The 16,833-nt window shown below is 51.8% G+C and overlaps 2 protein-coding genes across 2 annotated transcripts in view; one reads left to right on the top strand and one right to left on the bottom strand.

The window, feature by feature from the left end:
* Nucleotides 1-4,964: 4,964 nt before the first annotated feature.
* DUSP28 (dual specificity phosphatase 28) lies at nt 4,965-6,546 on the bottom strand. The gene is made up of 2 exons (XM_036319417.1): nt 6,004-6,546; nt 4,965-5,843 (listed from the first exon to the last, which is right to left on the bottom strand). The coding sequence occupies exons 1-2, from the start codon at nt 6,544-6,546 to the stop codon at nt 5,724-5,726; spliced, it is 663 nt and encodes a 220-aa protein (XP_036175310.1). The 3' UTR covers nt 4,965-5,723.
* A 2,092-nt stretch (nt 6,547-8,638) lies between these two features.
* Nucleotides 8,639-16,833, top strand: part of ANKMY1 (ankyrin repeat and MYND domain containing 1) — a 43,143-nt gene continuing 34,948 nt past the window's right edge. Inside the window, exons 1-4 of the mRNA XM_036319418.1 lie at nt 8,639-8,774; nt 10,734-10,857; nt 13,509-13,698; nt 15,862-16,005. Of these exons, the coding sequence (XP_036175311.1) occupies nt 10,751-10,857; nt 13,509-13,698; nt 15,862-16,005 (441 nt within the window). The 5' untranslated portion in view covers nt 8,639-8,774; nt 10,734-10,750. The remainder of the gene's footprint in view (nt 8,775-10,733; nt 10,858-13,508; nt 13,699-15,861; nt 16,006-16,833) is intronic.

Genomic DNA, 16,833 nt, shown 5'->3' with positions numbered 1-16,833 from the left:
GGATGGGGTAGTGAGCCGGAGCTGGCGGCCCAAGGGCGTTGTGCTTGGAGGACCGGAGTGCACAGGGGCCAGGGTGTGACAGGCGGCGAAGTGGCCTCCCTGCCCTGTGGGCTTCCACGTCCAGGAGACCACAGGAGGCGCGCTCCCTCAGGGACTCTGCCGGCCAGGTTCCTGGGGCTGTGGCTGCTGAGACACCTGGAACAGGGCTGCCTCTGTGAAGCCGAGAAATGCAGCGTCTGGAACTCAATGTTATTCATCTATTGGGGGCTGAGGGAGTGATTCTTATATTCCCCCCAACTCACTGGCGAGACCAGTAGCCCTGTTCTGGGACATGTAGGGTGAGGCGAAGCTCAGGGGCCTTAAAACTGTACTGCCAGTTCAGGTGGCCACTAGCTATGAAGGTTCAGCTCCTCAGTTGCCCCAGCTGTTCCAAGGTCTCCCTGTGTTTGGAGTGCAGTGTGTGGCTAGTGGCAATCACACTGGACAGAGGGTATTCCATCATGGAAGAAAGTTCTGTTGGACAGTGCTGCCTAACAGCCTGCAGGGCCCGGTAGGCCAGGTTGTTTAGTGGGTGAGTGCTGGGGCAGTAACCAGACCTGCTCCCACCCTACCTGCCCAGTCCTGGGCACCCTGGGCCCAGAGGGGACAGCTGCAGATTAGGAAGGATGCCCGATGAGAGGGTGTCACATGTACCTTGAAGCCATGGGATGAGAGGGACCACCAAGATGGTGCTGTCAGCATTGCATAAGAACTCTGGGCCTTGGGGGGGGGGGGGGGGATGGGGCTTTTTGGCCTGGAGAACACCCAGAACCCTGCACACCTCGTTCTCCTGCTCAGTTGCCATGTGGCAAGGTGTGAGGCTGGACTGAGACACTGTACTTGACTTCAGTGTCATCTCTGAGTAGTGTTGAATCCTTCTGGACTCAGTGTCCCCACTGGTAACCATGCCATCCTGCCTGCCCTCCTCCCCCAGGGGTGGGAACGGCGGCTGAAAGGGAAGATGTGTGTTCACTGATACAGAGCACATGCATTGAGGCATGTGCCATCTTATCTCGGGGTCCCAGCCTCTCTCTTGGGGCCACCCACCACAAACTCACTAGAAGCCCAGTGTTCCTGCAGTCACCTGGAGAAGGGGTGGGTCCTGAGCCAAAGACTCAATAGGGAGAGGACTGGGGTTGATCAGTCCTTGCTGTCTTCAGTGGTCCAGCACCACCTAGGTGGCAGTGGTCCCACAGTATGAGGGCAGTGTTTTAGGAGGCACTCCAGTTGACCAGCTTCTCTGAGCTCCACACCCAGGCCAGTGAGGCTGGGGCTAGATCATTAGGACTGCACATGGGCACCTGCACTAGCCTGCCCCAATTACCCTCAGGCAGGTATGTAAGTCACCTGAGCCTTTAGGGTAAGTGAACATCAGGAACTTCTTGCCCTCCTGGTTCCCTGGAGTTAGGGGTGGGGGCTGGGTCTTATCCTTCTCTCCTGGAGGGCCCTGGGCATCTCCTAGTGGCCAGTTCTGCACATAGGACAGGTGGAGTGGTGGCAGTCTTGTTGGTCCAGAGGAACTGTTACCTCCTCTGCCCCTGGGGTGGGGTCCCTTTCACCCTGCATTTATATAAGGGGGCCACACAAACCAGTCTTGGAGGAAATAGACCTATTTTTAAATATTAGTGCCTGGCTATCAAGGCACCTTATGAATTGTGAAGCTCACAGAAGTTGTCTCTACCCTGTCCCTGTCCTGCTGATAAAGGTCTGGGTGGCTGCAGTTCCCGCACCCTTCCTGACCTAACCAGGGGAGAGGAACATGGAAGTCTGGAATGCCAGAGGCTGGAGTTTTTCTCACAGGAATTTTCATACTCCAGCCTTTTGGCGATCAAATCACCCCAGCCCTCCCTAATGCATGTGATCCATGCACTCCCATTCAAGTGGCAGGGTCCAGGAGGAGAGTGGGTCCCTGGCCTCCTGCTAGGAGGTAGATGTGGAGGCAAGGGCTTACAGGAGAAGTGGCATTCAGGAGGGGCTGTGTTGTTCCTTGGACAGAGGTGTGGGGATAATTGGGAGCTACATTGGATGATTCTCAGAACAGAGCTGATGGGATAAAAAGTTGATGTGACCCACAGATGTCCTACAACCAGGCTGAACTCTGTCACCATTGTACCCGTCACCCAGAGCCAGGTCATCAGGTTAGGGGGATATACTATCAAAAGTGCCAATGGGCAGGTTCGGCTGCATCACACAGAGTAACAACCTGTCTCAGGTTTTTGCTCCTGACCTTCAAGCTGGACAGTTGCTCAACTCCCAAAGTTGCAGATGGAGCCACTAGAGCACTTGCCAAATGGAGAAGATGGCAGTAGACCCCATGGGGTTGATGAAATGGTGATGAGCTATGAGGAGTTTGGGGGGAGTAAATGAGAGCTGGCAAGTCTTCTATTAAGGTTGTAGGAGTCAGGTTATGACTGGGGCTGTGGCTCTCAGCGATGGGGGCTACTAGAGGGGCTGGGTGTGGTGGTGTATGATTTGAGTCAGGGACCAATGGATGGCATTGTTCCTGTCACAAGTTCAGGAGCAAAAGGGCTGGGGAGAGGGAGGTCCTTTTCACAACTACTCATGCCTCACAAAGTGTCAGCTTCCTGTTCCCTCAACTTTGGTCTCTGCTGGATCAGAGGTCTTCATTTCCAGGCAGGATGCTTACATCAAGGACAGACCCTGTTCCCCTGGATGTTTGCCTCACACCAGAGGCATCAGGCAAATCAGGGTTGCTCTGCTGGGTGGAGTGACTGATCATGACTTTCAGGGGCAGCAGGGTTTTGCTGCTGCTCAGTGGGGATCCGAGGGGCATGATGGAACTCAGGATACTCTCCTGATCCTTCCCAGATTGTGTGGGAAAGGAAACAGAGGCCATAGCACGAAAATGCATGCAGGGCCATGTGGGGCCCCTGCAGGATGAAGCCTTGTCATCCTACCAGGAAAGATCACCACCAGCGAGGAGTTAGCTGAAGGTGGAGGGGATACAAAATGAGTAATGGGAAAGGGAAATTACCCCAACTACAGTTATTTTACTCATTACCTTGTTATGTATATATTTCTACATATTAACCAGGAACTACAGTATCTGAAATTCACATTATAAACCTGAGAAAGAAGACATCTACTAAGAAGGGCTCCTGGTGATTAACTGGGCTCAGATTTTAAGAAAAAGAACCTAGCAGTCATTTCTACACAGAGGCCTTTCATGCAAACTGCACTTCAGGGAGAGGCCTGCACTGAACTTCCTGCCTCCACTGTGTTCCTGCCATCTGAGCCAGCCCTTACAGAGGAACTAGAGGCCCTATGCACGAAATTTGTGCAAGAGTAGGCCTTCGCAGCCCCAGCTGCCTTGGCCCTTGCAGCCCCGGCTTTGTCCAGAAGGTCATCCAGAAGGACATTTGGACTGTCGTTCCCCTATTTGGTCGATTTACATATTATGCTTTTATTATTATAGATTCCTGGAATCCTCTTTCAACCAATAGGATTGAGGCTTTCCCAATTCAATCAGTTGTCCAGCTATATCCCATCAACATCTTCACCAGCCAATCAGAGCAGCTCCATTCTGAGCAATTAGGGAAGTGTTCTTTGGACCAATCAAATTGTGAGAATTTGGGGGTCCTTATTGTATGAGGACAGACTACTCAGGGACCAGGGGCATGGCCTTCTGTCCATATGAGCCAGCTGTCCTTTGGCTCTGAGTACACTTTCCCTTTCCACCTATGATTGAAGACTGTTTTCCTGGCTGAGCTGAAACAATGAAGGTGTCTCGCTGGAGCACAGCAGAGCAGCCCAGCACAGTGCAAAGCAAACCAGCATGGAGCAGAGCAGAGCAGGGCATTGAGGAGAGGAGTGAAGTGGAGCAGAGCGAAGCAGAGCACAGTTGTCTAGCTAGAGAAGGGCCTGGTGCCAGGGCTGCCAACTGCCCTGCTGTTTTAAAACAACTATGCTGTGTTGCAATTGAGCTGTTTTGAATAGTTTCTTTCTGCACCACACCCCATATTGGGGCTTCCTGTTGGCATTGAATTGGCACCAATTATCACTTGACAACATGTATTACCCAATTTTTCCTTTTCTTTCCCCCACTACCTTATTTAGGAAGTATTGCTGGTGATAAATTTCCTAATATCTTTAGGCCACAGGTTGTCCATATGAGGTGCATGCTAACCAGAAGAGGAATGCACAGACTCAGATGTGCATGTGGCCAGTGCATTGTTGGTGTGAAGGTGGCTGCAGGAGGTCAGACTAGGGCTCAATGCTGTTGCTGGAACTGGGAGGTATGGTAAGAGGTGGGTGTGCTAGGTGGTTTGTCACAGCCTTGCACCCTCACCTGCATGTCATGGCAACTATAAGTCTGGAAACCATGGGGCCTCGCTGGCCCAATCCAGTTTTGGGTTCTGAGATAAGAGACAGGACCAGTGTGAGCCTGGGGAAAAGCCTCTACGGTTTAAGCACGTTGCAGACATGAGTTTGCCAGCAGCCCCAGGTGTCCTCCAGAGTTGTCCAAGTCACAGTGGCCAGCAGCCAATATCAGGGTGGCAGGTCTCTGTGACCCCTGAACTTCCCCATCTCCTGACGTTGGCTCCCGGCCATGATTTCCCTATAATGTCTTTCTGCCTAAAGTTCAAGTAGTTTTGATCTTCCTGACGAAGCCCAGTCTAATAAACTGGGATTGTGAATGGATTACACCAAGCATCTCAAACTCAAAGGCTAACATGGGCCACATAAACAAGGTTTAAATTTATGTGGGCCGCAAAAAAACAAAAGCTTCAATTTTCATAGAAACGTAGGTTTATTTCAATAGAGACATGCTGAATACAAAGGGCTGAAATAAATGAGTAATCATTAACATAAATAGAAAATTTTAATAAAAATTAATATTTTTCTTGAACATTAACTTACTAGATACTGAATAACGGCACAAATTAATAAGCATAACGCAAATAAACCTATTTTTCTTATTTTCCGAAAGCAAAATATTCCCTGTTGCGCACACCAAACAAGTCAGTCCAAGACTAATGACGTGGCAATCGGCTGCTGAAACAGTCCCTGCTAGTATTAGTGGAGACAAATGGTGCACCTGAACGTAAGGTGTATAAGGGAAATGAATGCAACACAATTATAGTAATGTCATTAGTGAGTGCTGTAGTTTGTTATTAATAATAGAGGCCCGGTGCACGAAATTCATGCACTGGGGGGGGGGGTCATCTCTCAGCCTGGCCTGCACCCTCTCGCAGTCCAGGAGCCCTCAGGGGATGTCCGACTGATGTCCCAAGGGGACCGGGCCTAAGCGGGCAGTCAGACACCTTAGCACTGCTGTGGAGGTGGGAGAGGCCCCCACCACTGCCGCTGTGCCCAGCTGTGAGCAGGGCTTCTGGCTGAGCAGCGCTCCCCCTGTGGGAGTGCACTGACCACCAGGGAGCAGCTCCTGCGTTGAGCGTCTGCCCCCTGGTGGTCAATGCACACCATAGCGACTGGTCATTCCTTATTAGCCTTTTTATAGGATTGTATAGAACAGGATATTGTAAAAATTAAGTTACAAAATTTTAATTAAAACATTTCTTACATACCCTTACATTGGCTGGGCCGCAAAAATATTAGTTGTGGGCTGTATGCGGTCTGAGGCCCTGAGTTTGACATGCTTGGATTACACCATCCCAGGAAACTCCCAGTCTGGCTTGGGGGTTGGGCTGACCAATCAGGGCTCACTGTGTGGAGGGCTCCGGGGTCAGGCGGGACCTAGACTGCAGGCCCTCCTCGTACTTCTGGAGCTGGGACCAGAAGCCAGGGTTGGGCTCGGCCACGGGGCGGGCGCTCTTCACGGTCTGCAAAGGAGGGGATTAGGTGAAACGCCCCGCAGCACTCGCTATAAAGTCTTCAATTGCCCACCACCAGGGGGGTGCCCCGCCCCCGCCCGGAGCCCCGCCCCTCTGAGAAGGCTCCCACCCCCGGCTCCGCCCTAGCCCACCTGAAGGACCGCCCTACCTGGAAGGCCTGCGCCAGGCTCAGGCCACGGTGCCGCATGAGGTACGCGGTGCAGACGGCGGCCGAGCGGCTGCGGCCATTCTTGCAGTAGACGAGGCAGGCGCCGCCGGCGCGCACTGCGGCCTCCATGGCGGCGCAGGTGGGCTCCAGGTGGGCCAGCAGGTCCTCGGCTGGGTCGTCGAACACGGGCACGCGCAGCTCGGCCACGCCGGGAGCGCGCGGCCCGGGCTGCTGGCGCGAGACGTTAACGCACAGGGTGACGCCCGTGCACGCCAGCAGCTCAGACGCGGCTGCAGTGCGTGCGTTCCCGAGAAAGAGCGAGGGGGCGACGTGCGCCAATGGCGGCTGTGTGGCCGGGCCGCCGCCGAGGCGTTCGGCTCCTCCGGAGTCCATGACGCGCTCAGGCATCTGGCCCGGGGGTCTATTTTGGGAAGTCTGGAGGCTGGCCCGGGTCCTAAAGGTATCCGAGGGCCGCCCGGAGCGGTCAGCATCTCGGCTGCGCACGAGCGGGTCCCGCCCACAAGCCCCTGGCCACCTCCTCATTAGTCAGGCCCTGCGGAACGCCTCCTCTGATTGGCTACGGGTGCTACGTGTGGGAGGAGCTTACCAGCAGACAGGAGAGGCGGGCTTCTAGAATTGGATGAAGGTCGCTGCGACCCGAGAGGTTCAGCTGCACCGGAGTTTGACCAGGCGGGCGGGCCAGGTGGGCTACCGCGGGGCTCGGGGAGGGGGCGTCTCAAGCTGTAGCTATTGTGCAGAGGAGCAGGGGGGCCCTGTCACAGATCCTCATCCGCACCTGACCAGTAGTCTCAATATCGTTGTCTTGGTAAATCGCCTGGTTTCGTGTATTTTTCTTTTTATCATGTATTCTTAATAACTACTTCCTATAACTGTATTGCGGGCTGAGGTGCCCTTTAGTATAGCTTTATGCTTATTCCTCCTGTTATCTGCTTCCTGATAAGTTGCCCTTTGTAATTTCTGCATTTTATTTCCCTTTTATTTATTTTTTTAAGATATATTTTTATTGATTTCAGAGAGGAAGAGAGAGATAGGAACATCAATGATGAGTGAATAATTGATCAGCTGCCTCTGGCATGGCCTCCACTGGGGATGGAGCCCACAACCTGGGCATGTGCCTTTGACCAGAATCAAACCCGGGACCCTTCAGTCTGCAGGCCAACGCTCTATCCACTGAGCCAATCTGGTTAGGGGTATTTCCCATTTATTGTAAAACATAGTTTATATAAAGCTATTTACCATTAACTTTTCATTTTTTTAATAAACGGTATTTTTGTTATTTTTCTAAGTTATTAACTTTTGAGACATCCTTGTTAACTTCAAAAAGTTAGTATCATTTAATATCCACACAGTTGCCTCTTCAGTAAGATTCATTAAGAATACTTCTTCAAGCCCAGCAAGCGTGGCTCGGTGGTTGAGCGTCGACCTATGAACCAGGAAGTCATCACGGTTGAATTTCCAGTCAGAGCATATGCCCAGGTTGCAGGCTTGATCCCCAGGTGTGGGGAGTGTAGGAAGTGGCCCATCACTGATTTTTCTCATCATTGCTGTTTCTCTCTCTCCCTCTCCCTTCTCTGAAATCAATAGAAATATATTAAAAAAAAGAAAAAGAATACCACCTCTTCAATAGATTTTTCTGATGACCGGTTCCTTTCAGGGAATGGTTTCAGTGAAAAATAACTGACTGCAGTCTTTCATATATTTATTTAGTTGCAATTTCAATTTTATTCTAATGATAGTAAAATTTTCTGATTCATCTCCATTGTTTGCCTAAGATTTGCAATCCATTCTACCAGAGATTATTCTCCAGTACCGAAGCCCTCCCACCCCCTACCCCATACCTAGTACTGGATAAATCTGACAGAATGAACCTATGTATAATCTCTGGGTGGTCTTGATTCTCTCGTTCAGCTGCAGCCTCCAAGCACTGGTAACCGTCAGATCTTTGTTATAACCTGGGCCAGCTCCTTTCTGAGCTAAAGACTCAGATACCACTTTGCAGCCAGGTCTTCACTGGCTGCGGGTCCGGACATCTCCCACAAAGCCCTCCCAGAATCCATTTTCTTCTTCTGCCCTAAGAACAGATGGGCTTTCTTGGGTTGGAGAAGCAATGAAATTCCCATTTTTCCCAAGTTCATGGGAGCCAACCAAATAGATTTTCTGTCCCCCAGTTCCAGAAGTGGGTCCTGGTTACCTCTAGCCAATCAGTAAAGCTGTTATCCCATCATTGCTTCATCAAAGGGCTTGGGCTCTCATGGACCGAGGAGGAGAGGAGCATGGAGATCTCCGTTTTATCCTTAACACCACAAGGGGAAGGCAGCCTTTGGTGAATGCCGCGTTGGGAGAAACCAGATCCTTCATGACATTGTTGGGCCACTGAACCAAACCATACCTGAGACCTTCCTCTTGGGGCTGTTCGGTTTCCTGAGCCAGCAAATCACCCGTTATTGTTGGAGGATGAGGTGGGTGTTCTGTTCCAAGGCCTCCTACGTGACACGCCACACTCCTTCATCCCATCGAGCGAATGAGTGGGTAACTAGCCTCTGTCTCCAGTCTATTCTCTTCACCTTGGTGGCTGTGTTTAGTGTGGACCACCCTCTTCTGGACCTGACACCAGCTTCCTGAGGAGAGCCCTCCTTCCTGCTCCCTTCAACAGCAGTTTGGGAAGCCGAGCAGAGGCACAACGAGCTGTCTGTAAATGTGTTTATGTAAAGAGAAATTCAACGAACACTTCAAAAGATCCTACAAACCTGGTAAATCCTATCACCTGTTGAGGGTTGAATGGTGGGTCCTAAACCCCTGGTACCTGTTAATGACCTTATTTGGAAATAGGGTCTTTGCAGATGTAATGATGTCATATCGGATTAAACCAAATGACTAGTGTCCTTAGAGGAGAGGAAGATTTGGAGACACAAACACTGATGAAAGAAAAACTTATGTTGGTTTAAGTCACCCAGTTTGTAGTGCTTTGTTACAGCAGGTTTAAGAAACTAATATACTGCCCAATGCAAAAGACTAGACTAGTGGTTCTCAACCTGTGGGTTGAGACGCCTATGGGGGTCGAACGACCCATTCACAGGGGTCGCCTAAGACCGTTGGAAAACACATATGTAATTACATATTGTTTTTGTTTTTAATCACTATGCTTTAATTATGTTCAATTTCTAACAATGAAAATACATCCTGCATATCAGATATTTACATTACGATTCATAACAGTAGCAAAATTACAGTTATGAAGTAGCAACGAAAATAATTTTATGGTTGGGGGTCACCACAACATGAGGAACTGTATTAAAGGGTCGCGGCATTAGGAAGGTTGAGAACCACCGGACTAGACAGTAGTTAAAAACTACTATTTGTACACACACACACCTATTTGTGAAAAATCTGACAGTTTGGTGAGATTGGCCAAACAATTCTAAATCCTAAAATGTGGCCCAAAAAGAGGTGTTCTGGAGACTTCTAACTTGTCAGTCCCAACAGCTAATCCTTTTCTCCCAGCGAGCCCAGGCCTTTACCTCATCTAGTTTCCCCACCAGACCTTGAGCTCCCGCTCTGTGCCTCCCACAAACATTTACCGAGGAAGGAAGCCCGCTTCAGAGCCAGGCAGAGCTCGATCTGGCGATGGTAGACGTTAATTTATCCCTCAGCTGTGCGGCCGTTTCCTCCGGGCCCTCTTCGCGGGGGCGTTGGGAGCATTTCGCTCCATCTCCAGCATGTAGCTCCATCTCCCCGGTTATGCCCTAGGCCAGAGGCTGACCCAGCTTCCTCTGCTGGACATAGGGGTCAGTGAAGGGTGGAGATGGACTGCGGGCTCCCTGCGGGGGACTCAGAAGGCCAGCAGCACGTGGGGAGGTGCGGGGGCACGAGGGGAGGGTGTGTGCCCACCGGGCGGGGTCAGAGGGCAGGTACACCCGGCCAGGGATTCCTGTGAAGTCACAGAGGGTGACACCTTGGCCCGACCCTGAACGCCTGGGGGCGTGTCCGGGAGAGGCGGGCGCGGGATTGGCCAGGCCAAGAGCTGTAGCGGGCACGTGGGCGGGGAGCGAGGTCGTCTCCAGGGAAACCCGACGCTGTTGGGCTCCAGCACTGTGCCCAGTGGAGACTGGCCAGCGGGTCTGCGCTGCTGGCTGACCTGTTGTGGTCGCTGTGAGCTCTCCGAGCCTGGTGCGACCCCGTGGCAGGGGCGCGGTCGGGATCCCGGCGGGGCAGCAGCGAATTGCGGTGAGCCGTTTGTGTGTGTGTGTGTGTGTGTGTGTGTGTGTGTGTGTTGGGGGGGGGGGGGATTGTCGCTGAGCTCCACTGAGGCGGCGGCGGGGGCTGCACGTGGTCTCACGCTTCTGAGGAGGAACAGAGAGGAAATTTGAGACCCGACTTGCGTGTTAGGCTGTGAGTTCTGGGTCGCAGCTGGCTCCTGAGGACCCCGGGGGAATGGAGGGTACTCAGCTGGCGCCGGACTGACCTTGCCACTTGTGGCCGTAGGAGGGTGGCCCCACCGGCCCTTCCTGTGGTTTTCACCCCACGGAAGGGACAGGAGACCCTCGGAGCTCTGGCGAGGATTTCCTGGAGGTTCTAACAGGATGGGTGGCCTTGGACCAGGTCCGGTTTGGGGAAGGGGCGGTTCCTCTGAGGCCAGTGGGCGGTGGGTGGTCAGTGGGCACTTACCAGGAGCCCTGAGAGCTACTGTGGGTCTCCGGGTTTGCTTCCAGGTTCATAGACGAGAGACATGGAAGGTGGTTATTCCTCAGACCAGCTGGAGAGGAGAGGCAGCGAGCCTACTTCCTATGAGGATTCCCCGGGGACCTTGGAGAGCTCCAGCCTCTTCACCAAAAGGTAGGGAGGTCTGCGGCCAACGCTGAGGACCAGACTTAGCTGAGATCCAGCTTTGGGGCAGGTGTTAAGAAATCGCTAAAAGTTATATTATCCCTCAAAAATCTAGTCTCTGGAGAAATAGCAAAACCCCAATCTTGTATCAACAGCCACTGAGGAAATTTACCATAATGGGCAACTGGGCCCCAGAGCCTGATCTTTGCACCTTCTGTCTAGCGGCTAGACCAGGGGTGGGCAAACTTTTTGACTTGAGGGCCACAATAGGTTCTTAAACTGGACCGGAGGGCCGGAACAAAAGCATGGATGGAGTGTTTGTGTGAACTAATATAAATTCAAAGTAAACATTATTACATAAAAGGGTACGGTCTTTTTTTTTTTTTTTTTAGTTTTATTCATTTCAAATGGGCTGGATCCGGCCCGCGGGCCATAGTTTGCCCACGGCTGGGCTAGACTCTAGCCTGCCCATGCTGGGCTTGTCTGTCACCTCACAGCCTTAGGGCATTTGCTTTACACCATGGGGGTCCCAGTCCCAGGTTGGCATAGTGTCTTCACAGGGTGTTGATGTGAGAGCTGACACTTGGTAGGCCTACTTTGGGCCAGGTGCTTCTCTCAGAGCAAGGAAAAATCCACCCTCTAACCCACTGTGTTTGTCCCTTTTATGGACTGAATTGTGTCCCCCACCCCTGAAATTCCTATGTCAAAGCCCTAACCACAATGTGATAATATTAGGGAAGGGGACTTTTGGGAGATCTGTGTGGTAATTAGGATTAGGTGAGATCCCGAGGGTGGGGCCCCATGATGGCATTACTGTCCTCACAAGAAGAAGAGACTAACAGCTCCCACTCTCCAGCATTGAGGACACAGAGAACCGAGACTTCAGACAACCTGACCTGGAACCTCCAGCTTCCAGAACTGGGAGTAATAAATGCCTGCTGTGTAAGCTGCCCATCTGTGAGTTTGTCTCTGAGCAGACTGACATGAGGAAGTAAGGAACTATCTGGTGACAGAGCCAAGTGGTCAAACTCGTGTCCACCTTGCCAGCTGGTCATTTCCAGTGACCCTGAAGTGGGCCCTACAGCTGATTGGCTGCAGTATGATTTTCTTATTTAACCTCAAAATCATTTTTATTTATTATTTTAGGGAAATTTTTGAAAATTTGTATTTTTCTTATTTTTACTGTCAGTTATCTTTCCTCCTCATTAATTTTTTTTTAAATATATTTTATTGATTTTTCACAGAGAGGAAGGGAGAGAGATAGAGAGAGTTAGAAACATCGATGAGAGAGAAACATCGATCAGCTGCCTCTTGCACATCCCCCACCGGGGATGTACCCGCAACCCAGGTACATGCCCTTGACCGGAATCGAACCTGGGACCTCTCAGTCCGCAGGCTGACGCTCTATCCACTGAGCCAAACCGGTTTCGGCCTCATTAATTTTTTTAATTAACAAGTAGTATCTGTGCCATGTAGAAAATGAGAAAATACTGGTATGCTAATTTGCCAGGGCTCTAACAAAGAACCACAGGCAGGTGGCTTAAACAACAATTTATTGTTCTCAGGTGTGAAGTCCAAGAGGCGTGGGCAGGGTGGTTCTCTTTTAGGGTGTGGGAAGAGTCTGTGGCAGGCCTCTCCCCGAGGCATGCAGATGGCTGTGTTTTCTCTGTCTACACGTCACCTCTCTACAATCCTCTGTGTCCCAACTTCTTTCTTTTATAAGGACAATGGTCACATTGGATTAGGGTCCAAATAAAGTCACATTGTGAGGTTCTGAAGGGGTAAGACTCCAACATATTTTAGGGGATGGGGACACAATTCAACCCATAAACACAAGTAAGCAAAAGAACAACAGCAAAGCATATCTGAGCCCCAGACTTCATCATTGTTGCATGTTGGTGTCTATCCTTCTTGGCTTCTTCCTACAGGCGTATAACAACATGGAATAGAAATCCTTGTGTTTGTAGCAGCTCAGTCCCTCCTTGTTGGGCCGGCTTTAGGCCTCTGTGGCTCATGGCTGGCATTTGAGGGCCATCTGGTGGAGGGGGCTCAGAGTCTGAGTGTTCCTACACTGTGTGCAGCCTGACCACAGCACAGGTTAGACAGACACCCGGATGTAGCATTCCCAAGACAGGCCTTTAGAGGCGGGGGAGGGAGGCAGAGAGGGTGTGTGTGTGCTGGGTGAGGCTGGGTCCACTTTTTAATCAGGATTGTACTTTTAGATAGCAAGAACAGGAAAGAGGCAAGCCCACCCAGGCACACATTCTCTGCCTCTGCTAAGCGTCCACCCACCCCTGCATCTGCCCTTCCTCTGAGGGGTCCATTGCTGCTCCTTGAGTTGCTCTTGGATCATCCCTTGACCTGAAGCTCCCTCTCCTTGCTTAGCCTGTTCCATTGGTCCACCAGTGTCTGCCCAGCTCTGGGTGGATGCTGCACGCCATTACCCTTGTTAGACAGCCTTACAGTACTTTCCACTTCCTTGGCAATCACTGTACCCTCTCTGCCTCAGTTTTCCTTTCTGGAGAATGAGGATACCAACAGCCTTTGCCTTGGGGTTGTTGGGAGGTGCGGTGTGGTAGAGTGCGGTTCTCGGCACACAGTCACTCTGAAGACCTCTGGCCAGTTCGGTTCTTCCCTCTTGCTGCCCTTCATGCCGCCAGGAACATGCCAGAGGCCCCGGAGGAGGAGGAGGAGGAGCCCCAGGCCCCCCTTAGGGAGCAGGACCTGAAGGAGACCTACATCCAGCTGGTCCAAGGTGTGCAGGAGTGGCAGGATGGCTGCGTCTACCGAGGGCATTTCGGGCTGGACATGAAGCTGGGGTATGGAGAATTCTCGTGGCCTACGGGTGAGGTAACTGGCTTCCAATGCTTCCTTCCTTCCTGGCCCAGGGCTCAGCCACCAGGGCCCATCTCTCTTCTTCTGAGAGGGGTGTGATGTGAACTCATGGTCCAGCAACAGAAGGGATGCCAGGCTAACATTTTTCCTATCCAAGAGATGCCTGGGATGTGCCCCAAGCTTGGAGGAGCCTCCAGATCTCCTGTGACCAGGACAGTGGCAGGCAGGCAGGGACCTGAGCCCATGCTGAGTTTCTGCCCTTGAGCGGGGGTCACCAGGACATTCATTTCTTGAGCACTGACTCCTGTTCAAATTTGTTTCTTAGTTCTTTTTTTAAAATATGTATTTTTTTTATTTTGTTTTAATGCTTAAAGTATTACAAAGAGTATTACATATGTCTCCTTTTTTTTTTGTTTCTTAGTTCTTAGCCGATTTCTCTTTTAACTGACATTGTGGTGTGCAGGGGTCAGACTGCCCTCTCACGGTGGTGGGAGGTTTGGGTACATCAACCTGTCCTCCCAATGCCAGGTTCTCCCTGTGGAGGGAGAGCACAGCAGGGGCCTGGCAGGGACCTCCGGATCCACCAAGCAGATGCTTGTACAGCCACGGAGGCTTGTGAGCCAGAGGCCAGGAGGCAGAGGGTGCGCCACTCTCCAGCAGTTTCCTTGAACACGTTAACTGTATTGAAAGAACAGGACCGAGCACGTCCGCTCTGCTGGTCAGATGAGGCCCTAGGTCTGTGCAGGGGCCCGAGAAGGGGTGGATGGAAGCATGGGGACATTGCCCAGTGCTGGGTGTGGTCAGAATCCTCTCATGCTGATAGTTAAATGCCCCACAGTCCTATACAAACAGTGTGCAGCGTAGGTTTTCACTCTTCAGTTGAATGGACTCTCATACTCCCCACATCATCGTACATATGGAATGATAGTGGAAGGCAGGCGGTCCCCAGCTGAGGGCCTCTCTGCTCATCAGTGTCTGGCCCTGCCAGACTCAGGAGGAGTAAGCAGCAGACCCCCAATTAGACCTGGTTGAACCGAAAAGGGCCTGTTGGCTCTTGTAACTGGAAGCCCATCACAGGGGTCCCGTAATCCTCTGTGTGGCTGGGTCCAGGGTTCTAATGACCCACCAGGCCCTTTCTCTCCCCATTTTTATAGGGTGGAGGGGGGCAAGACTTATCTTCCACCATCTGGCAAGCCCACAGGGGTGGCATCATGAACTCCTGGAAGAGAAGAAAAACCCCAGCAGGACCCTGGTCTGGCTTGGGGATGGGTCCTGTGGTCAAACCCAAATCAAGGCTAGGACTGGAGTCCTCTGGCTGGCCAGGCATGGTCACATGTGTGGAGGATGCAGGTAGGGTCAGTCCATTGACAAATGAATGGGGTGACATCTCAGTTGCTAGAGGAAAGAAAAGGGACAGGAAGCAGGCAATAGTGCATCCCCTTCATGCAGAGCACCGACAGTCGACTGAGTGCTGTCCAGTCCGCCTCTGGTGCAGAAGGCAACCGTCTGACACACATGACAGTCGAGTCTGGCAATTGGACCTCACATTCTCTGTTCCTTCCGGGGTCCCATTGGAGGGCTGGCTCTGATAGCCCCGCCCCTAACACAAACAGAGGCCCCCATCCATGGAGGAGTTTTAAATCAAAGCCACATCCATGTTCTTAGTCAGAGCCCACACCCCTCCCCCTAGGGCCACATGGGTGAGCCGGAGGCTGGCAGCCCCCACTCCCTGGGCCAGCCTGCTGTCTGTGAAGCTGAGTGGAGGCCAGACAAGATGAGGGCTGAGCCCAGGCAAGAGCTCCTGAGGGAAGACAGGTTCTGCCTAAACCCAGGGTGGGCACTGACCCCATCATGGCCTCCCCCTTCCTGACTCAGGATGTCTGGGCAGTTCTGACACCTCCCCCACTCCCTCACTTGAGCCAGGCAGGAGGGAGCGTGGCCATTGGGGGGACTAACCGCCTGGCACCCCCTGTGCCTGATTTGGGTGACTAAGCTCTGTCACATTGGTCACCGAACTTGAAGAGGACCCTGTGGCCAGGCACGCCATGAGTTTGTAACCCCATTGGTCCCCATCCATGCTGGCCAGACATGGTGGCTCAGCCGGTAGGGGTCCTGTAGGGGTCTGGGTGGTGAGGGGCAGCTCTCAGACATGCGTGTCACAGAGCTTTTTGTCCACAGTCCTACCATGGGCAGTTTTACCGGGACCACCGCCATGGCTTCGGCACCTACATGTGGCCAGACGGCTCCAGTTTCACTGGCATGTTTTACCTCAGCTACCGAGAAGGCTACGGCACTATGTACATGAAGACAAGGCTCTTCCAGGTGAGGGGATGGGGCTCCGGGTGTGGGTGAGGGGCGGGGCTGCTGCATGTGCAGGTGGGAACAGGGCCACCGTAAATCCATTTCTTTATGCCCTTCGGGTGGCCAATGATGGTAATTTTTTTAGTATCTTCATAAACTCATGGATTTTAACATAGTTGATATATTTCAATCCCTTGCTGTTATTATGCTATTTGATACCCAGATTGTCCCACCTTTGGTCAGGGAGAGCCTCTATGGTTTAGTTCTTGCGATTTTGACACAGTTCCTGCAGGTTTGGGTCATTTTCTCGCTTTCTGCGGTGACAGGTAGTTCCAAGTTCCTTCATGTATCTCCCACCCTGGACCAGAATTGACTGTTTGTCTAGGGAGCGTGGTCCCTTTAGTGGGACACAGTGTTTAGGAACCACAGTCTGGGTGCTCATTACTGCCTTGTTGGGTGGTTGTTATTTTTAGGCCTTTTCAGTAGTAGATCTAGAAGTACATTTCTTTTCTTTTTTTTCTTTTCTTTGTTAATCTTCACCCAAGGCTGTTTTTCCCCCACTGGTTTTTAGAGTGGAAGGGAGGGGGAAAGACAGAGAGAGAGAAACGACTTGAGAGAGACACATTGATTGGCTGCCTTCTACACATGCCCCAACTGGAGCTGGAGATTGAGCCTGCAACCAAGGTATGTGCCCTTGACCAGAATCAAACCTGCAGCCCTTCAGTCCCAAGGCTGGTGCTCTAACCACTTAGCAAACTGGCTAGGGCAAAAATGTATTCCTTGATGAGAAAAGACATCCCCCATTTCTCCTAATATTTCCAGCTGCAATGTAGGAGGGTGGGGCTTTCA

Source organism: Myotis myotis, unplaced genomic scaffold, assembly GCF_014108235.1.
Source record: "Myotis myotis isolate mMyoMyo1 unplaced genomic scaffold, mMyoMyo1.p scaffold_m19_p_8, whole genome shotgun sequence".
Classification (NCBI taxonomy): Eukaryota; Metazoa; Chordata; class Mammalia; order Chiroptera; family Vespertilionidae; genus Myotis; species Myotis myotis.
This window is presented reverse-complemented; position numbering and strand designations above follow the sequence as displayed.

What these genes read in the sequence shown, in the direction of transcription:
- DUSP28 (XM_036319417.1), bottom strand. Translation starts at nt 6,546, where the DNA reads ATGAGGAGGTGGCCAGGGGCTTGTGGGCGGGACCCGCTCGTGCGCAGC. An exon ending in GCCTGGCGCAGGCCTTCCAG is followed by an intron (nt 5,844 to 6,003) that starts GTAGGGCGGTCC and finishes CCTCCTTTGCAG; the next exon opens with ACCGTGAAGAGCGCCCGCCC.